General features: G+C 41.7%; 1 protein-coding gene across 1 annotated transcript in view; it reads right to left on the bottom strand.

Moving 5' to 3' along the window:
* Nucleotides 1–11,705, bottom strand: part of LOC112113796 (rap1 GTPase-GDP dissociation stimulator 1-like) — a 42,376-nt gene extending 30,671 nt beyond the window's left edge. The window contains exons 1-2 of the mRNA XM_029912005.1: nt 11,531–11,705; nt 4,251–4,355 (exon numbers count right to left, since the gene is read on the bottom strand). Coding sequence (XP_029767865.1) covers nt 4,251–4,355; nt 11,531–11,705 — 280 coding nt within the window. The remainder of the gene's footprint in view (nt 1–4,250; nt 4,356–11,530) is intronic.
* Between the last annotated feature and the right edge of the window lie 11,081 nt (nt 11,706–22,786).

Here is a 22,786-nt window from a genome sequence, read left to right as displayed (position 1 = left end):
TTGCATGCCATTGAGTAGGCATAAGAGCTCTTATGACATCCTCTCTGCCGGTGGGGGAGGGGGAGAGAGCACAAGAATAGTTGAAATTCACTTGAACATTTATTCTTGAGGTTCCTCAAGGGTCGATGTCTGAAATAAATTAAATGAGGAGGTAGAATAAAGTTCTGAAAATATGATTAGTGGGTTTCTTTCAAGAGCTGTCAAATGCACGTGTGTTGTACAAAGCTAACCTTCAAATGCAGGCCACGTTGCCATGGCAACTGAATAAATCCCCAAGCTCTGAAGGAGAAGCAACTAGTGCCAAGCGAATGCTGACAGGTAAAACCAACCCACCACCACCTCAGCAAAACATAAGTGAAGCAGCAAATAATAAGAAATTAGCCCTTAGACAGGCCTATTTACTGAATCTTCAAAGGTGCTTGGTTTTATTTTATTTTTGCAAGCAACATACTTGGGAGAAGCAAAGGGCTCTGGGGATAGGTTGGGGCTGCCAGACCTTTCTACACAGCAGCCTCTGGAATTAACACTAATAGGTTGACAATGCTTCAGAGAATGGAAAGTGAGATCTAGCCTGTATAGTACAGATGACTGTCACTGTCTGCAGCTTTAATATTTAAACCCAGGGTGAACGAGTGTGAGCCGACCCCTTGATGATAAAGAAAGAACAGTGTTTCCCAGATGTCCAGTAGAAAGGTGGCTTCAAATTAGGTTGGCTTTTGTAACATTCCTCTTCTAATCTGCAACAGCCTACTGTTTTCATCTTTTCGGTGTCCTCATCTTTTCTTTGGAAGTCTGAAAAGTGGGGGTGAGCAGATGGTGAGATGAAAGGATGTGTGGTTTTTAATAAAGTACCTGGGGAATGGTGATTGTTCATAACCCTGAAATGTTCATAACTCTGAACAAAACATTATGGTTCTTTACAACTGAACATTGACTTAATACAGCTTTGAAACTTTGCTATGCAGAAAAGAAAAAAACCCGCTTTCCCTTTTTTTTTTTAGTAATTTACATTTAATACAGTCCTGTATTTTTGGTTTTTTTTTGGGGGGGGGGGGAGGTCTGCTGCTGCCTGATTGTGTTCTTCCAGTTCCAAATGAGGTTTGTGGTTGACCAGTCCATTTGTAACTCTGGTGTATATAACGCTGAAGTTCTACTGTAATATTCATCATGTGATTATTTGGATAAACATGGTTTATTCCTGAAGATGGTCACAAATCCAAACTATTTCAGGAATTTTAGCACAGATGTTTATTCATATGCAAATTCCTAGCAGAAGTTTCAGAGGGGTAGCCGTGTTAGTCTGGATCTGTAAAAAGCAACAAAGAGTCCTGTGACACCTTATAGACTAACAGATGTATTGAAGCATAAGCTTTCATGGGTGAATACCCACTTCGTCAGACGCATGTAATAGAAATTTCCAGAGGCAAGTATAAATGTGCAGGCAAGAATCAGTCTAGAGATAATGAGGGCCTCATCCTCCCTGATTGAACTAACCTCTTCTAGCAGTTGAGGTGCGAACACCAAGGGAGGAGAAACTGCTTTTGTAGTTGGCTAGCCATTCACAGTCTTAGTTTAATCCTGAGCTGATGGTGTCAAATTTGCAAATGAACTGAAGCTCAGCGGTTTCTCTTTGAAGTCTGGTCCTGAAGTTTTTTTGCTGTAGGATGGCTACCTTTAAATCTGATATTGTGTGTGTCCAGGGAGGTTGAAGTGTTCTCCTACAGGTTTTTGTATATTGCCATTCTGAATATCTGACCTGTGTCTATTTATCCTTTTATGTAGGGACTGTCCAGTTTGGCCGATGTACATAGCAGCGGGGCATTGCTGGCACATGATGGCGTATATAACATTGGTGGACATGCAGGTGAATGAACCAGTGATGTTGTAGCTGATCTGGTTAGGTCCTGTAATGGTGTCGCTGGTGTAGATATGTGGGCAGAGTTGGCATTGAGGTTTGTTGCATGGATTGGTTTCCGAGTTAGAGTTACTATGGTGTGGTTGCTGGTGAGAATATGCTTAAGGTTGGCGGGTTGTCTGTGGGCGAGGACTGGCCTGCCTCCCAAGGTCTGTGAAAGTGAGGGATCATTGTCCAGGATGGGTTGTAGATCACTGATGATGCGTTGGAGAGGTTTAAGCTGAGGACTGTAGGTGATGGTCAGTGGAGTTCTGTTGGTTTCTTTCTTGGGCTTGTCTTGCAGCAGGAGGCTTCTGGGTACACGTCTGGCTCTGTTGATTTGTTTCCTTATTTCCTCATGTGGGTATCGTAGTTTTGAGAATGCTTGGTGAAGATCTTGTAGGTGTTGGTCTCCGTCTGAGGGGTTGGAGCAAATGCAGTTGTACGTCAGCGCTTGGCTGTAGACGATGGATTATGTGGTGTGTCCGGGATGGAAGCTGGATGCATGAAGGTAGGCATAGCAGTCGGTGGGTTTTCAGTATTGGGTGGTGTTAACGTGACCGTCACTTATTTGTATCGTGGTGTCTAGGAAGTGGACCTCCCGTGTAGATTGGTCCGGGCTGACATTGATGGTGGGGTGGAAGCTGTTGAAATCGTGGTGGAATTCTTCCAGAGTCTCCTTTCCATGGGTCCAGACGATGAAGATGTCATCAATGTAGCGTAGGTAGAGAAGGGGTGTGAGTGGACGAGAGCTGAGGAAGAGTTGTTCCAGGTCAGCCATAAAAATGTTGGCATATTGTGGGGCCATGCGGGTGCCCATAGCGGTGCCACTGAAGTTTGTTCATTATTTTCCTGTTTAAAATGATTCACTAATCCAATCAGGGAGCAAAAATAATAACTTGTGACCGAAATGACCAACCACACACCATGAACAATGAGGAACAGAGTGGAAGTGTACAATGTGATCAAACTGTAGACTGAAATTTGTTACAGTAGTAACAGAACTTCCAACTTTGTAAAGTTGAATGCAGTTGAATTGCTGCTGTATTTCTGGATCATAGCTAGCTAAAATCAGACATTGCTTAAATGATTTATTTAAATGGAATAGGGAACAGGCCAGCAACTTCAATAAGTCTTTTCATATCATCTTAACTACACTGTAGCTAATGGCTATAGTTCTGAATCAGCAGATATAACTCCCTTTTGTAAATCTCTGCTTAGAAGGGAATGTAGTTGTTTGTTTTAAGGCTAACCCAATTATTTCTCCTCTGCTTAACCCCCCCCCCCCAGCTCTCATTTACTCTTAAGGTTCTATAGTTGTCCATCTTCCAATAAAGAACCTCAGTTCAAGCAGCTGGCTTGCAATTCATTAGTTTCAAGTACCCTTTGAGGACTAATAGGACATTTCCACTGAGAAGCTAAATACTCAAGGCTGGATCGTCCCCGCCATTGACAGATCTCAGCAGCAACCCTCAAATATCTCCCCATACAACTCCCTGGGAACCCCCTAGAAACCCATCTGCTGGGGCTCTACTGGGTTATGCTGGTGTGGGAACATCTGTCCTATGCAGACTCTTGAATTTCTGTGTGACAATCAGGGAGGAGGAAATTAAGTACTCATAGCATGAGAAACAGCTAGATAGAGCTCAGAAATGTTTTAATTCTCTCTGGGTCCCATCCATGGCTACTTCTGAGGGAACCCAGCCAACTTCTGCCATCAGCATGCTGACAGGGTAAGGGAGGATAGATCAGTGCCAAAATACACGCACTTGCAGAGCACTTCTGAAGATCTGGAAGTCTTGTACACCTCACCTCTCCCTGCTCTGCTGCCTCTCCAATCTGTCTTCCTTGAGAAAACAATTTAAATATTTCAAAGTTCAAAGTTCAATGTTAAAGTGAAAATGAACCAATGTTGCCAAAAACTAGATTTTTCAATATCCCCAAAATTTAAATGTTCAGAATTTAATTAATTTCAAAGTTTTGGTTCTTTCCAATTTGGAGTTATTTTTTTCCTCAAAATGTCAGAATTTCCCATGGAACGGAAGTTCAAGTTTCTGACCAGCTCTAGATTTTATTTCCTAACCCAGCAAAACTGAATTTATGGGTCCATTAGCTAGGAGCCTGATATTGTTTTTTATATTGCTGCCTTAAAGCACTCTCCTGGTAGAGTAGGACAAATTAATTTATCCATTAGCCTGTTTGCAGCAGAGACTTCACTCCTAAAATGCCCTGTTTTCTGTTGTTTTGGGTGGTGGGATCTCCTTATCTAATAGATATAGTCATGATATGTGAAAAGTCCACAGGAAGTCTGCTGGTGTGGCTAGGCAATCAAAAATGGTTCGGAGGCATACTTAACTGTTTTCGGCAAGAGCCAGAAGAATCCCATTTAGATTTTCAAGGATCTGACCTTCAGTTTCATCTCCAAAGAGTTTGAGACATTCCAGGTGTTGATTTAGGGACTCTGTTTAAAGAGGAAACAAAGATATTACCAGATCTCCATGATTCCATTTCATGAAGGGTATAGGCACTCTTTTTTTTGTGTGTGAATATGTTTTATTAAACACCCACATATTGCATCGAAAAGAGTGGCCCAAATCTTTGTTTGCACCAGATCTCAGATAACAGAATTGCTATGAAATGTCTGAGGTGGAAAGGCACTCTGGGTAGTGTAGGCATAGATCTTGCTGGGCATTAGTAAGCTTGCCTATAGCTTGATTTGAAGATAGTATTTTTGGGCTTGCCAAGATAAGCCGGAACACACTGAACTGATAAGCTTGAAGTGTCGCTAAGGTGAGAACGTATATGATGGATCATGTAAGGACCAATACAGTGTCCAAACCAATTAGATTCAAGAAGTATAGATGTTAGTAGCTAGGAAAAAAGTGTACATAAACTGTGTAGTGTGTGATATGATTTGGAATTCTGGTATCAACTATACCTAAATCCCCAGTGTCTGGGCCTGCCAAGTGTGGGCATAGAGCTGTTACTTGGCTAATGAAGTAACCTGAGTAACTAGCTGGAGCTGAACTGAATTGTTGGATCCCAGAGAGCTGGCAACATGTTCTGGATCAGTTGAGTGGAAAAGGTCTCTGAGGGAATCCCAACTGGTATTACGGACATACAAAATGAGCCCACTAGTTAATCTTACTTGAGTTCAGAATTCTCATGCCAACTAGGGCCACAACTTGCAGTTGCACAGGAATACAGTTTACCAAGGTCCAGTATACAAGAAAATACTGCCTTGCATAGATATGCAACATAGCACATGCATATATATATATATATATATATATATATATACACACACACACACACACACACAAATTTGCCCCTCTGTACTAATTTTTTTTTTAAAATAAAGGATATTTTGAAAAGTGTTCAGAAAGAGAAATGACTAGACAGAGGGGCAAAAAAATCAGAACCATCCCCCCCCCCCAGCACCTCTTCCTCCTCCTCAAACATGACCTATTTGTACTAGAATAAAATTAGACCCTGACCAATTCACTCATGGTTTCAGTTTAATAAAATGTTCATGCATCTGAGGAAAGTTGGCAGAGTCAGTAACAAAAGTATCTCAGGTGTTGCCCATTCCTAGGAGAGATTAAAAAGGATGCACACATTTTCAGACTTTTTTTGAGGGAGGGGGTTATTTTTGGTTTTGGATGAACAGTGAAGGGGAGGTGAAGATTTTGAAACAAGGATCTGTGCTTTTAAGAAAATCATTCAAGCTTCTTTAAGTGAGAGTGGTGACACTGATATATTTCCACTAACCCATAAAGAATGTATGCCACTCCCAGTGATGTTGGTGAGGTGCTAGACTAAGCATAAAATGTACTTGCTTGATGATTTATGGCCCGGGTTCATGGGATACAGACTACAGAAATTACACTGAAGTGTGCAGAGCCTTTGTTAGCAGAGCTGCAATAAAATAATTTTTACTTCACAAACTAGTCATTAAGAAGTTTGTTTTTCCACAAAAACACTTGCAAATATTCAGCCCAGACATTTTTCTGCATTTTCCTAGTAGTGATAATTCATCATTCCCATTTTTGTTATTGTAGTGACGCTCATGACATTTTTGCTATTTTCTCTCTCTCCCTGGGTCTGTCTATTAAGTGAGGTGAGTTTTTCTAAATGATGGTGTGCATGCAGTGTAGGAGCTGTTTTTCTCCAGCAAAATAACAGGTGTCTTGTGCGGTTTGTTGTTTTTAAAGGGAGTGGAGCAATATTGAAGGTTATTATTGCCTATGGGGCAAAAGTTGTTTTTGGTTGAAATGGAAAAAAAGCAATTAGACTTTAAGGCCAGAAGGAACCATTGTGATCATCTAGTGTGACTTCCTGCACTTTGCAGGCCACAGAACCTCACCCACTCCTGAAATAGACCCCTAACCTCTGGCTGAGTTACTGAAGTCCTCAAATAATGGTTTAAAGACTTCAAGTTACAGAGAATCCGTGACTTGCTCTAGTTTAAACCAGCAAGTGGCCAGGCACCATATTGTAGAGGAAGGCAAAAAAACCCAGGGCCTCTGCAAATCTGACCTGGGGGAAAATTCCTTCCTAACCCTAACTATGGTGATCAGTTGAACCCAGAACATGTCGGCAGGACCCATCAGCCACATACCTGGGAAAGAATTCTCTGTAGTAACTCGGAGACCTCCCTATCTAGTGTCCCATTTCTGGCCACTGGAGATTTTTGCAGATGGACCACATGCCATTGTAAGCAATCATACCATCCTTGCCATAAATTTATCAAATTCAGTCTTGAAACCAGTAAGGTTTTTTGCCCTCACTGCTTCCCTTGGAAGGCTGTTCCAGAACACCTGGCTAGAAACCTTCATCTAATTTCAAGCCTCGGACCTGTTGATGGTAGTTTATAGCCATTTGTTCTTGTGTCAACATTGGCATTTAACTTAAATATCCCCTCTCCCGCTGATTTATCCCGCTGATGTATTTATAAAGAGCAATCATCTCCCCTCAACCTTCATTTTGTTAGGCTAACACGCCAAGCTCCTTGAGTCTCTTCTCATAAGGCAGGTTTTCCATTCCTCTGATCATCCAAGTAACCCTTTTCTGCACCTGTTCCAGTTTGAATTTATGTTTCTTAACATGGGGGTTCAGAATAGCACACAGTATGCCAGATAAACACTCACCAGTGCCTTGTGTAATGTCAATAACATTTCCCTATTTCTACTGGAAATCTCACCTGATGCATTTTAGGATTTAATTAACCTTTTTCACAGCTGCATCACAGTGGCAGCTCATAGTCATCCTGTGATCAACCAATACACTCAGGTCTTTCTCCACCTCTGTCACTTCCAGTTGATATGTCTCCAGCATATAGCAAAAATTCTTATGCACTTAGGGACTAACACCACTTTGCACTATTAAATTTCATCCCATTTTTAATTACTCCAGTTTTCTAGGTCCTCCAGATCTTTCTGTATGATATTCCTGTCCTGTATTGGCAATACTCCCAACTTTGTGTCATCCACATATTTTATTAGCACACTGACTTTTTGTGCTAAGGTCATTAATAAAAATGTTAAATAAGATAGAGATTGGTCCCAAGACCAAAGGAACTCCACTCCCTCCAGCCTGAAAATTCACCTTTGTACAAAATGGGAAAATGGGGAATGACTGCCTAGGAAGGAGTACTGTGGAAAGGGATCAGGATTATAGTGGATCACAAGCTAAATACAAGTCAACAGTGTAACACTGTTGCAAAAAACAAAACAAAAAAACACATCATTCTGGGATGTTGTGACAGGGTTGGGACTCACCACTGCAGCACCTCCTGCTGGTTGTCTCTGGGAATTAGCTCAGTCCAGTGGAGCGCCCTCTGCGGGCCAGTGTCCTGCTTTGCCACTGACCCCGTGTCCCTCCCAGGACCCCGGTGCCCCTTTCTCTGAGTGCTGCCCCCTGGTAGTACCCCCACAGTTCTGGGTCTCCCCCTCCCAGGGGAACCCCCAACCCTCTATCCCCACCTTGCCTCAGTATAAGGCTACTGCCAGTCATCATCTAGCCCCACTCCCTGGGGCAGACTGCAGTATATGCCACTCATCACAGGCAAGGTTGGGCTGGACCTGCTGCCTCTCTCGATAGCTGGGCTGCCCCTCTGCAGCCCTGGTACTGGTCTTAGGCCCTCAGCTAGGCCCGCAACCTGGGGGTTTTCCAGGCTGGAGCTCCCCAGCTCCTCTAGCCTTCCCCCAGCCCTGCTCCACTCCCAGTACCCTACTCAGCTCCCTTGCAGCCAGGCCCTTCTCTCTCTACACAAAGAGAGCTGTGTGTCTACCCCTGGCTTCCCTGCCTTTATAGGGCCAGCTGAGTCTGTTTGGGGCGTGGCCCTAGCTGCAGCCACTTCCCCCAATCAGCTCAGTCTAAGGCTCCCAGCCCTAGCCCTCTCCAAGGGCTAGCTTTTAAGATCTTCCAGGCAGGAGCGGGTGACCACCCCACTACAGATGTGTTAGCAGGAGTGTTGTAAGCAAGACACGAGAAGTAATTCTTCCACTCTACTCCAGGCTAATAAGGCCTAAGCTGGAGAATTGTGTCCAGTTCAGGATGCCACATTTCAGGAAAGATGTGTGCAAATTGGAAAAAGTCCAGAGGAGAGCAATAAAAATTATTAAAGGTCTAGAGCTATGAGGAAAGATTGAAAAAATTGGGTTTGTTTAGTTTGGAGAACACTGAAGGGGGACATAAGTCTTCAAGTACATAAAAGGTTGTTTCAAGGAAGAGGGTGAAAAATTCTCATTAACTTCTGAGATAGGACAAGAAGCACTGGACTTAAATTGCAGCAAGGGAGGTTTAGGTTGGACATTAGGAAAAACTTCCTAACTGTCAGGGTGGTTTAGCATTGAAACAAATGGCTATGGATGTCCCTTCCAGTCCTACGCTTCTATGAATTAGTTTCCCTTTTAACCAGTTTCTTATCTGCACTTTTAATTCTCGTATTATTCCCCATCTTCTCCAATTTAACTAATAAATTCCCATGTGGAAATGTATCAAATGCCTTACTGAAATCCAGGTAGATAGGAAATGCAGTAGCGCCAATCTAAAAAAACCCAGTTATCTTATTAACGAAAGTGATCATGTTGGTCTGGCACCTTTTGTACAATGTTGTATTTTATCTCAGTTACCATTTGCCTCTATGTCCTTAACTACTTTCTCTTTCAACATTTCTTCCAAAACCTTGAATACAACTGAGGTCAAACTAACGGGCCTGTAGTTTTCTGGATCACTTTTTTCCTTTCTTAAAAATAGGTACTATATTAGAAATTCTTCCATTTAGGGTATGACCTATAACTTTACAGATTAATTAAAAATCCTTGCTATTGGGCTTGCAATTTCGTGTGCCAGTTCATTTAATATTCTTGGATGGAGATTATCCAGGCCCCCTGATTTGGACCCATTAAGCTGTTTGAGTTTGACTTCCACCTCAGATGTGGTAATTTGTACTTCCATATCCTCATTTCCATTGGCCACTCTGCCACTAGCCCTAAGCTCCTCATTACCCTTATTAAAAACTAAGGCAAAGCATTCATTTAGGTGTTGGGCCATGCCTAGATTATCTTTAGTCTCCACCCTATCATCAGTGCTTAGGGTCCCACTCCTTCTTTCCTTGTATCTATAGGACTATAGAATCAGTTTTTAATTTCCTTTGCAAGGTCCAACTCTGGCTTTTGGCAGATCTCACTTTACCCCTACACTTTCTGACCTCCAAGAGGTGGCTTTCCTGCTGATCCTTCCTAGCTTACAAGGAATGGAAGATTTCTGCTTTCTCTTAAGAGCCTATTTGAGATGCTTGCTCATCCAGTTTGGTCTGAAACCCTTCCCTGTGATTCTCCCCCCCACACCCTCCCACCCCTGCTTGGGATGCAGGCTTCAGATAGTTTCTGCAACTTTGAATTAAAGGAATTCCAAGCTTTCTGCACATTCATATCCTTGAGTTCTTCAGTCCAGTCCACTTCCCTAACTAATTCCCTCAATTTTTTTTAACGTTTGCTTTAAAAAAAAAAAATCAAGGACCTTCATTGCAGATCTATTTTTTGTTTATCCTTTCATTTAGTTTAAACTGAATTAGCTCATGATCACCCTAATCAAGGCTGTTCTCTGCAGTCAGTTTGTCTGAGGTCCTTTTACTTATCAATACTAAATCTAAAATGGCGTCATGGCTTGGTGGATATTTGTTGAAGAAATCTTTCATCTATCACATCCAAGAATATCTGGACTCTACCATTATTAGTAGCACTTGTCTTCCAATTTATAGCTGGGACATTAATCTCCCACAATCCCCAATATTATTCATTCAATAAAATATTAAAGAGATCTCTATCCATACCCAAATTGGATCTTGGGGGATCGGTAGCCGACCCCAAGCACAACCCAAGTAGAACTTCTGTAACCTTTCTTCCCCCAAATGATTGGCAAACAGATTCCATTTTATCCAGTCCATCACTTCTAATTTATTTAGTCTTCCTCATCATTAATATACAATGCTACTCCACCACCTTTACCTTTATTTCTGTCTTTCCTGAACAATACATTCCCTTCAATACCTGTGCTCCAGTAATAACTACTGTTCCACCATGTTTGCTATCCCTATAGTAGTATCTGGTTTCACTTTCTGCATCAGTAACTCTAGTTCCTCCATTTTGTTACTCGAGTCTCCTTGCATTGGTGTACAGACATCTAAGTTGTTTGTGCTTGGCTTCACCCGGATTCCTTGCCCGATTTGGTACAGTCATTCCACTGCCAGTGTTGCTTGCCTGATTGTTAGTATCTTTCCTCTTGACATCAATTCTCCTACCTTCTGTTCCTCTCTCCATTGCTGTATCATCTCTTATTTGACTTTCCTTCCCCTAAACATGAGACTCAGGCATGGAGATTGGTGGAGATGGTTGCAAGAAACGTGTGCAAATTCCTAGTTTAAAGCTCTTTTAATCAGTTGTGCAACCTCCATCCCAAAAGTCTATTTCCCTCTGTATTCAAGTGGAGTCCATCCCATGAGAACAGACCTCTGCTGTGAATGCTTTCTAGTAGTCTAACATCACAAAGCCCTCCTTATAGCACCATTGCCTGAGCCGTCTGTTGATCATCATCATCTTGTCTAACCTTCATTCTCCTCCTCTAGGGACAGGTAGATTCCCACTGAAGATCACCTCAGCCTCTATTTCTTTAAGTGTCTTCCCCAGCTTCGCATAGTTTCCCTTGATGTAATACAGGAGAATGTAGCAGTATCATTTGTTCCCACATGAAGGAACATCAGTGGACTCTTTCCAACTTCCATTAGGGTCCTCTTCAGCCTCAGGTCCACATTCTGTATCTTAGCTCCTGGCAAACAGCACTCCCTTCTGTTCTCTGGATCTGCTCTGATGACAGGCCTTAGTAGGGAGTCCCCAGTCATTTAAACCTGCCTCTTCCTGGTGTTGGTGTGATTCTCAGCCTTCCCCAGTCTGTTCTTTTTGGCTGCAAGCCATCCTGTCTTTTGTTCTCATTTGCAATCTTCTGTGAGTCATCCTCTATCTCCATTGATTTCCTCCTCTTCTTGTAGGACTAGCTGCTCTTCTCTTCTTCCTTGCCCTCCCACCTTCTGTTACTGCCTGCTGTGCCCCTTGTTCATTTTCCAGCTCAGCAAACCTGTTCCTGAGCTCTCTCCTTCACTAGCCAGTCCTTTCCTCTGGCTAGTTCTCATGGTCAGATGCTTCCATTGGCCACTTTCCTTATCCAGTAGTCTCCCTTCACAGTTCTCCAGTCCAGCTTGCATCTGCACATTTTGAGTTTTCCATTCAACCACTTCTTGCCATGCCTCCATCATCTGCTCAAATCCCTTCAAAACTCAACTATAGTTTCTACCTACATCTCCAAACCTCAGATCTTCTCTTCCATCAGATCTATCAGGCATTTCATACAAATGAAGCACTTTTCAGGTACCTGTTCCAAGATAATGTACATGCCACAGCTTCCACATCTGATAATCTTCATTGTCTCTTCCATTCCTTGGGTCACTACTGTGACATTGCACTCTATGATTTTATGAAAATATGCTAATATTGAGATATACCTATCTCATAGAACTGGAAGGGACCTTGAAAGGTCATTGAGTCCAGCCCCCTGCCTTCACTAGCAGGACCAAGTACTGATTTTTGCCCCAGATCCCTAAGTGGCCCCCTGAAGGATTGAACTCACAACCCTGGGTTTAGTAGGCCAATGCTCAAACCACTGAGCTATCCCTCCCCCCACTAATAAGTGTGAATATAATGTAACTGGAATATGCTTCATGCAAAAGGTCTCTTGTAAGGTATCATTACAAAGCTTATAATCTACTGAGTGTGTTCATCCTATTTGTATGAATGTATCATTCTTCAGGGGGTAGCCGTGTTAGTCTGTATCTACAAAAACAACAAGGAGTCTGGTGGCACCTTAAAGACTAACAGATTTATTTGGGCATAAGCTTTCGTGAGTAAAAACCTCACTTCTTCGGATGCATAGAGTGTAACTTTCACTCTATGCATCCGAAGAAGTGAGGTTTTTACTCACGAAAGCTTATGCCCAAATAAATCTGTTAGTCTTTAAGGTGCCACCAGACTCCTTGTTGTTTTTGTATCATTCTTGTATCTGAAACTAGAAGTATAAAATATAACGTCCTATTGTAATTATGCAAAGTGTGGGCCATTAATGATGGCTTAGAATCTTGATGGCTCCCATCAACTAGGACAATTGACTGTAGATGGCTATGTTTACTTGCAAGCCTTGCTGTGAGTCAGGCTGGGAAGAATGAAGGCTTGGGGTCTCACAGGACATGTGACCATGTCACCTGGTACTGGAATCCATCTTTAACCTGGTGCTTTTCCATTTAGAAGGAGGGGTGGGGACCCAGAGAGAGAAAAGTTTCCCACCTTGTGCCAAAGCCATATAAGGGGGTGGAACAGAACAAAGGAGGCTGCAGTCATGAGAAATCCCCTAGCTACCACCTGAGCTGGAACAAGGATTGTACCAGGGGAAAAGATTGGGCCCAGACTAGGAAGGAGTCTAGTCTGTGAAAGAAGCTTATTGGAACATCTCTGAGGGTGAGATTTACCTGTATTTAGTTTCCTACTGTATTAGGCTTAGACTTGCATGTTTTTGTTTTATTTTGCTTGGTAATTTACTTTGTTCTGTCTGTTATTATTTGGAACCACTTAAATCCTATGTGTTATACTTAATAAAATCATTTTTTGCTTATTAACCCATAGCAAGTAATTAATACCTGGGGTAGCAAACAGCTGTGCATATCTCTCTATCAGTGTTATAGAGGACAAACAATTTAGAGTTTACCCTGTATAAGCTTTTTACAGAGTAAAATGGATTTATTTGGGGTTTGGACCCCACTGGGAATTGGGTATCTGAGTGCTGGAGACAGGAGAACTTCTTAAGCTGTTTTCAGTTAAGTCTTCAGCTTTTTGGGGCCATGGTTCAGACCTGGGTCTGTGTTTGCAGCAGGCTAGTGTGTCTGGCTCAACAAGATAGGGTACTGAAGTCCCAAGCTGCCAGGGAAAATGGGCTCAGAGGTAGTCTCAACACATCAGGTGGCAGTCCCCAGGGACTTTCTGTGACCCAACCCATCACAACTACCACTGCTGTCTATGTAGCAGACATAGCCTTCCTTCCTAAACGCCTGTCAAAGAGAAAAAGAAGACACACACAAAACACCACACACTCCCTCCTGCAAACTCCCCTTAGAAACTCCCACTAAAACTCCCCTGCTTCCAGCTCTGTTTGCTAGCTCCTATGCCATTGGCTGGCTGCTTGGCTGCCTTTATAGGCTCCCTAATCAGGGCTCTACTGTGACCAAATGCTCTGCTTCTCTGTCAGCATGCTGCCCTCTACCAGCGGGCCCCCCCCCCACACACACACACTCAAGAGCTCTCACTGGCCGTTTGGGCTATGAGAATTTTATGCTTTGGTATTTTATAGTAATTGTGCTATTAAAAAGGGACGGATTCCCAAAAGGATTTCTTTGATCAATCTCTCTTTCTGTTCAATGTTCCTTATTTATCCTGAGTAACACACTGTAGGCATTGATCTGTATTGGAGAGGTTTTATAGTTAAAAGACCTATTGTGCTTTTGTCTGAGCACTTAGCCTTCCCAGAAACCACATGCGAAGGGCAACATAGACATAACCAACAGGGGAAGTGTCAAAGCAAAGCAACTTGTGAATGTATAGCATTGCTTAGTGGTGCAAACACAGCAAGAACTGCTGGAATAGGGAAGTCGATAAGAAGAACCATTTCTTCTGACTTGCTGTAAGAACTTAGTGAAGCGGTCTCCCTTTCTTTAGGGCTATGCACATGAAAGTAACAGGAATAATTTTTTTTTTTTTAAAAGGGGATTTCATTTGAGTTAAGTGATTCCAGAATGCAGCTTTAAGAAATGTCACATGAGCAACCCTGACTGTTGTGCAGTCTTTAGGTTAGGTTTCTTAAAATATAGCTAACAGGCAGGGTTATAAATGCTGATAAAAATATTGAGGCAGATTGGGGTCAGAGTGAGTGATCTGGTACCTCCTATGATTTTCCCTTTTAAAGATTCACAACCCCATAAGACAATCTGTTTCATCTCTAATCATGGCAATGATATCTTAGCTGTACTAAGAAATTCCAAACTAAATCTCTAATATTTGAAAGTGAAAAGGCAGAAAACCATATCAATGCAAAGGAGGTGATTTTAAAAATAGCATGCAATAGAATCAACATTATCCTGGGCTATTCATGTAGACTGGTAGAGTGGTAATTAAAAATCCAGGTGCTTTGTTATTCCTCTAGGGACTAGATCAGTCAAATAACACCGTATGCACAGTGACACTCGTAGTCCTTGAAAATATTCCATCTGGTTAAAATCCATTGTGTTATGGAATTAAAATAACCACTATAAGGAAGAGAATAAAATGTGGTATATTAAAAGCTACATTCAAGAAAGATTGACTCGCAGAAGAAAACTTTTAAAACAGATATTTGAAAAACCAAATGCTCCTTTTTAGATGCTGCTATCCATCTCCCCCACCCCCACCCAATTGTTTACTACTTACTAGAGCTTTATTTGAGTGTAATCAGTGTAGGACTGATCAGACTCATCTTCCTTTGTTTGATCCTGAAGGGGAGTCATGTGGCAGAAACCCCCTCTTCCCCCCCCCCCCCCACAGCCCTTTCATTGAGAGCAGATCACAATGGCACAAATACAGGTTATGACTTATGCTGTCTGGTAAAAGGAAGTTCCACATCAAAGGTCGACATTGCAGAAATTCTGGCAAAACAGGGCAATCTGTTTCGGTGCCTAGGCTACTAGGGAGCTGGCAGGAAAGCAGGCTGGTTAGGCAGCCCACCTGGCTTCTGTCAAAGGTTTGATGGAATCAGCACATTCCTACAGAATGTTTCAGTCCAAACAACATTTATCAACAGAAATCTGTTCCTTCAGTTCTAGCTGTGACTGAGCTGGGGGCAGGGTGTGTGAAATGGGCTATGAGGGAGAAAGCTGATTAACCATGCCCCTTGGTGGGTCATTTGCAGGGACTGGACCTCGGATGTCTGGGCGTGAAAGCATGAGCCTGTGACTAAGCCAAAGGGTCACAGCTATCAGCTCAGGTGCAGTAGCAGGCTCACACCTCTGTGTGGTATAACCAGTAGCACAGGTACAAGGAGCTACACGGTGTTAGTGTGTGTTATGTGGTGTTTTGCGATCATCTGAGTGGCAGCGGCAGCAGCTGCACTGCAAGGAACACAGGAAAAATAATGATGGCTGGTAGATTAATAAATTTGAATGTCAAACATGACCATTATGATCACAGAATCTAGCATCCTGCATAACATAGAGCCATAGAGTTAAACCAAGTGGTTCCTGCATCAAGCCCATAGGTTCAGTCTTAGCTGTAATGTTTCTTTTAGAAAGGCATCCAAAACTTGCTTTAAAGACTTCAGTTGAGAGAGAATCTACCACATCACTAAGTAACTTGTTCCAGTGGTTATTACCCTCATCAAAATATGTGCCTAATTTCTAGTCTGAATTAGTCTAGCTTTAGCTTCCATCCAATGATCTCTCAAGTTCTAGCAGGAGAAACACAGAACCTAGTTCTTAAATGTTGGGAGATAGAGAAGGAAATGGTTTCACGAATCCTTTATTTGCCTTTTTAAATGTGGCAGATCTTCAGCTGATGTAAATCAGTATAGCCCCATTCATTTCAATGGACTACCCCAATTTATGTCAGCCAAGGATCCACTCTATCTGTCTAGTTTTTTTTTTTAAACTGGTTTTTTCCCCCCCCCCCCCCCCCAGCAATTTTATACACTAAACTAAACACTTCATCTGCTAATCTTTAATTTTTGAGAAGAGTTTTCTAAAACTGGGAATATAAATGCTCTCTAGTTAATCTAAAGAGCATACTGTATAGCAGATGGGAGCCTATGCTCATGCTATGCTAGGAGTTCTGCTTCAGGTTAAGAAAGCACATGGTAAGTTCATAATGCTGGAAAAATAGCTGTAGGGTCTTACTATGGGCACAGTCAAAAACAATTTGACAAGTCTTGTTTTAGTCTCCTATATATCTTCAAAAGCCATGCAGCTCATTATAAGCTTTTGATTTCTCATAGCACTTTTCCTCTTCAACTCTCATGAGTTACTCTACAATAACAAACCTGCCTGCATACTCAGTGGAAGAAATGCAAGGCTCCAGTCCTCCTTCCCTAGGAGAAAGATCAGGTATTTATTTGGTAATGAAACAGAGGGATTAAAAATCAGATATGAACAAATATTGGTGATTGGCATGTGTGCATGTGGAAGTAACTAACTAAAACATGAGGCCAAATAGTCCAACCTTGCACATGAGAAATAATGTATTACCCTGTGAACAGTCTAATTGAAATAAAGGGAGGCAGAATTTGCTCCATTGACTTCAGTGAGACTCTACTTGTGGCCTAAGGTGCTACAAAACATGCATAAAGGTATTAGGAGCTAGCCTTTAGTAAATGATTGATTATATTCCATCTTTGCAAAGGCATGACAATGTCTCAGGATTGGCTGATTTATGTTGTTTCCACTATAAGTATCTTATCTTGGAGCATAAAATACAGTAAAGAAGGAACAGATTTGCCATCTCTTCAGACTTTTAAACCCGTAACTGGAAAATTGTCTCAAGTCAGATAAACCATTATCTCTGTCTCTGTGAAAAGCCACTTACATCCATGTTAGACTATATGTCTTGTGCCGTCGTTGCACTCAAGGGTGACTAGAATTCTAAACCAGTATCAGCAGATTAAAAAGCACTTTGGAAGGGATTTAAAGCTAGTATCCAAAATTCTACAGGGACATAACTGTTAATTTCTCACCAGACCTTCCTTTTTTGTAGTTTCTCTGGACAGTGTTGTAAGTTACTCATACCTTGTCTGTAGCCATAAAGAATTTGCAAATAGAAGTACATTTTCAGGATTATACCAAGCAAGCAAATTCTTGCTACTCCCTGCATTACCCATATTAAGAAATAGATGTGGGAGAGGGTTATTTGTTTTTTCTGAAGAGTGACTATTGTTTTTCAGTGTGGAAGGCATTTAAAAGAATGACTGTGCTCTCCCTTTCACTCCTATAAACATGGAGGCTAGTAAACTTTTAAAAAATGCTTTGAAAAAAAAGTACAATAAATTGTGCTATCTTGGAGAGAGGGATCCCTAATTTGCAGCCTTGTGGCCAAATGAGCCCTGCAAGGTTTGGGGTATGACTGCATGACCTGTGTATATGTGCATGGGATGAAAGATGAATCTAGGATACTTTTCCACTCACCAGATCCTCCGCCTGACTGGGGCTGCTCTAAATTACTCCAGCTAGAGCAGTCCCCTACAGACCAATTTGTTCACTGGGAATCACTAGGACACACTGAGTTCTGTGAATCCTCCCACCTTTGGCTCACCCAGGATCACTCCCCCAACCCCCCAAGGCAGCAGGTGATTACAGAGGACTTAGCTAAGGAATTGGAGCCAGGATGCCAGCCCTAAAATGTTGCATCTCTTGCTGTCTGCCTGTAATTGTATGGGGAGGTCCAAGCAGACTAACTGCAGTTTTGTTTTTATTTGCTGGTGAATTCAAACAACAAGCAACTTCTGACAATCTGTCAAGCACTTAACTTCTGATATTTAAATGAGGTTTGGCCATTGGGTGTTTGGAGAGTTGCGAAGATGACTGGTAGGGTCACAAAATTTAACCCCTCCATACCGAATAGTTAAAAAAAAGCCACTGAACATTTTTTCCCCTCAAACCTGAGCTATTTAGAAATGCTTAAAGTCTAATGGCCCAAAGGTCTGCAGAGTCTAAGGCCTGGTCTACACTAACACCCCAATTCGATCTAAGGTACGCAACTTCAGCTACGTGAATAACGTAGCTGAAGTCGACATACCTTAGTTCGAATTTACCGCGGTTCAGACGCGGTCCACACACGGCAGGCAGGCTCCCCCGTCGACTCCGCGGTACTCCTCTCGCTGACGTGGAGTACCGCAGTCGACGGCGAGCACTTCCTGGTTCGAATTATCGCGTCCACACCAGACGCGATAAATCGAACCCGGAAGTTCGATTGCCAGCCGTCGAACTACCGCGGTAGTGTAGACAAGCCCTAAATGTTCTTTTAAACATCTCTCACTTGTTGAGAACTAAAATATAGGAACCCCCCTATTTCTTTAGGGTCCACAAAAATAGTTCTGCATTCTGCATCCGTCCTGGACAGCTGTGAGCCACCCAATCTTCTCCCTAAAGAAACTCCTCTGACTACAGTACAGTACAAAACTGAACTTTCCTGTAGTTTTTAACTCAGATTCCGATCCAAATCCAGATCTAAACTTTGTGACCCAGACCTCCCTGTTCAGTGTATTTATCTGAACATTTATTGTCAGTGCCCAAAACTCTGAGGGAGTTAATTTTGAGACTCTGGCCCCCCTCTGTACTTGAGATAATCTGTGATGGATGATGGTACTGTCCTTCTCAGAGTGTCTTTTGACTCAATAATGCACTGTATTGGCATTGCACATCAACTCAACTTCCTGCCCTGCTGACTGATACATGTTAGAGAGAAGAAACAAGAAAGGACTAACAATTAAAATGACTGAAAATGCTTTTGCCTGCTGGGACAGGTTTTTGGGTTTCTCTTACAAAATTAAAAGGCCTCTAAATAGGGAGAAAACTACATTCCTTACACTTTCCTCAGGTCAAGGTGGTTTCCCTTTTTATGTGAACAAAGCAGATCAGATAATTGGGGGTTGGAGGATGGAGTGGCAAAGGCTCTGCTTTGACACATACCCTTCCTCAATGCTCTGATATGGCATCATTCACCTTTCCTTTTGTTCGAGTGTTTGGACACGGTCCATTTCTGTATGTCTTACTGACGGTGCCTCCAAAAACTGACTGTAAACAAGTTGTCTATTGGTAAACTGATGATAGGACAGGATAAACTACTAGCCTTTCTTCATCTGATTTCTCTAGCTATTAGAGCTTGGAGACAGAATAATATGAATCTCTACAAAAGGGCTGTCTTGGAGCTCATACAATACTGTGAGAAATGCAACTGTCTGGCCTTTTTTGTTTCTACAGGATATTGGGTATTTTCTGTCTACATTTTTTTTTCTTTTTTTTTAAAAATCATAAACACACAGGCATTTTTTTTTTAAATTGTAGTGACTCAAGAATGATAAAATAGTTTAGGTAGAATATGATACTTCAGGTATGCAAAATATTTTTTATTTCAGTTAACTGGTCAAACAAGGAGAATCTCTCCAATACTCCTAACATTGCCAGAAATACAGCTCTTACAGTGAAATACCCTCCCTTCTCAGACGTGGGCTACCTCTTCTGACAGTAGTGGATATTTACTCATAGTACTGTGTTACATTTTAAATTACTTGTGTGGGTCCCTGTGACACTCTCCTCAGGGAGCCCAGAACCATAAGCCACTGTGTTACCTGTCTGCCTCCGCTAGAAAGCTTTGCTGGAGCTTAAGCTGTGTGACAGCTCCCTGCCACACCAGTCCGTCTGTCTCACCAGCAAACTCCTTAAGATTCTGCCAGTCTAAACCTTGCCTTGTAGCTAACATTCAGTGAATCCCAAGTTCCCCAGAGGCATCTATCTCTCTGCAGTGTCCAGTCCCTCTCACTGTGACACTCACAGAAAATTAACCAAGTCTGCTGCCTCTAAAGAGACAATGCACACACCAGCTTGTGGGCCCTCACCTAAACGTTTTACTTTAATACTCAGCACAGAGATAGTTTATCGTAAAACTAAGCACAAGTTTATTTTAAAAGGACAGATTTAAGTAATACTAAGTGATACTTAGCAAGAGAAAGAGACAGGTATGGTTACAAACAAACCAAAAATAACATGCTTTCTAGAGTCTAAAACTTAACTTCAGCAAGCCACAATCTTTGCCTAAGCACCTTTCTCACTTACATCAAGTCATCAGCATCTCCAGCCCCTCAGCTAGGAGGATCCACTTCTCCCAGACTCAAAGAGAGCTGTCCCCTGTGTCCCCCAAGAGACAGATAGAGTCCCTTTTCTTCCTTTTTCATAGCTCTTCATCCTCAGCTCAATTTGTTTTCTCAATTTGGCTTGATCACTTTATCTACCTTAGGTACAAATGTACTATTTTCCTTTGCTTGTAATGAAGCCATGCTGTTTTTCTTAGCCACCCGTTAGCTTGATCCATGCAGACAGGTAAAGCTACATTCCTTTGTCTGGGGCAGCCTTGTTTATCAATTGCCTCCATAACCTATTTTCCAGCATAACTCTTTATACATAACCTGTATATATAATCACACAATGATACTCATGACCAGCGTGTCACCAGTTTGCATATGATATCTTACAAAGCACTGTTTGGCTAAATATTCTGACAAGAGAGTGCAGGGTGTTCCCTTTGCCAGTTGGCATAAAGGGACACTTAGGGACACAGTCCCTTTCCTGTATTATACTATTATAATCAGACACCTTTCTGAAACAGTTGTGTTTCTGATTGCTGTAAAAGAGTTGTCATATAATCACACCCATTTCCATGGTGGACAAAGGGATTCTGGTCTGTATGTGGTTTGTAAAGTATTTTGAGATCCATCTATGAGAGAACGATGCTGCTAAATTCTGCTCTTATTTACACCAATGTAAAGTCGGAGTAACTATGAATAAGCATCCACTATAGACAGAATTGACAGTCCACTTTTTGACACGTGAGGATATTTTATTGTAATAGCTGCATTTCTGGGTAGGTCCGGGGTACCAGGAAGATGCTGTCTTTGTTCAAATGACTGGAGTTTCTTCAGGTTTACTTCAGTAATAACCAGGAGAAGGATTTGACCCAACATATTTTCAATAATAGTGATTGGGGCTATTCTGCCTTTGCTCTTCTAGCAAAGCACTGAAATCAATGGGACTGCCCACATGGTTAAAGTTAGGCACATGCTTATGATTTTGCTGGACTGAGTCCTGGATGAATGGATTATTATGTATTATTAAATGGTCTAGATAAATATAGAACACGTATTTTGGATATTAGGGTATCTAAGCAGAAGAGTGTTAATGCAACATAAAAGAGTCGTAAAAACAGTGTTTCTACCATACCCATTCCCTATTGAGTAAACCACAGGAACTATATTTAAAGAAGATGAAGACAACTTTGATCAGCACAGAAAAAAAAAAGAGTCTGTCAATGAAAGTCTTTCAAGTTCTATCAGTGAATGTTATGAAAGAAAGATAACCCAGTTTAAAAAATAAATCACATGATGACCAGCAGATTGAGGGGCTGCTGGGCCTGGGACCTTGACAAGTTTTAGTTACACAAGACTTAGGGCTTGTCTACATGGGGACATTTAGGACAACTAAGATGAATCGACTAAAAGGTGTTAAGTCAATGAGAACAATTTAAAGCACATTAACCCCCCTATATGTGGATGCTGTCACTCAGGAGTAAAGGGGCCTAAATTTGTTAGTCTCTACGGTGCCACAAGTACTCATTCTTTTTGCTGATACAGACTAACATGGCTACCACTCTGAAACCTAAATTCCCTGTAACTTAATCTGGCCCTGGGTCCTGCAAAGTGCTGAGCATCCTCATTAAATAGGAATTGAGGATGCTCAGGGTCACTCAAAACCATTCAGGTTCGAATCCAACTGGCCAGATTCTCAGCTGCCTTAAATCAGTATAACTTTATTGACTTCAGGGGAGCTGACATTCCCTCAGGCACAGGCAACAACAAGCTTTGTTGACTCCAATCTATTAAGCACATCTGACACCCTCCCCCCAATCTCTGAAAAAACCTTGACCCAAAGGCAGCAGCTATGGGATTGCTGTTGAAGAAGTAAATAGTATATGGTCAGATACTGTGGAATCTGAGAGCCACACATGTAAAGAATTGCCAGCATCATCTAGATTAGATTGCAATAGTGCTGAAAAAAATGAATATTAAACTGTTTCAAAAGAATGAATGTTTCTTTCAAAAAATGAAAGGTTCACAAATCCATACCAGAAGTGGGGTGTTATTTTCTATTTGCTATTCTGCTGTTCAAAGTTTCGTTAATCTAACAAGGGACCAGAAACAATGTCATGTGACCTATTGCACACTGTGATTAGCAATTACAAAAGAGGAGAAGTGAACAATTTGCAAGCAACACATAATATGCAGTTTATTCTTTTGAAATATTCACTGAATACAGAAAATGGGACTAATTGATGAAGAATGCATAAATAAAAAAAAGCTCTAATTCAACAATCTCTAGCATTTACCCTTTAGGCTAGAACCAAGTGCAAAGAAGCTTGTATTATACTGGTTTACCCTATATAGGATATTTATTATTAGTTATTATTATTATTATATCTGGCTCTTATCCTGTTTAATTGTATTTTA

Source organism: Terrapene carolina, unplaced genomic scaffold (assembly GCF_002925995.2).
Source record: "Terrapene carolina triunguis isolate 2854851 unplaced genomic scaffold, T_m_triunguis-2.0 Scaffold146, whole genome shotgun sequence".
Classification (NCBI taxonomy): domain Eukaryota; kingdom Metazoa; phylum Chordata; order Testudines; family Emydidae; genus Terrapene; species Terrapene triunguis.
Note: the sequence above shows the minus strand (reverse complement) of the source record. Positions and strands in the feature narration are given on the sequence as shown.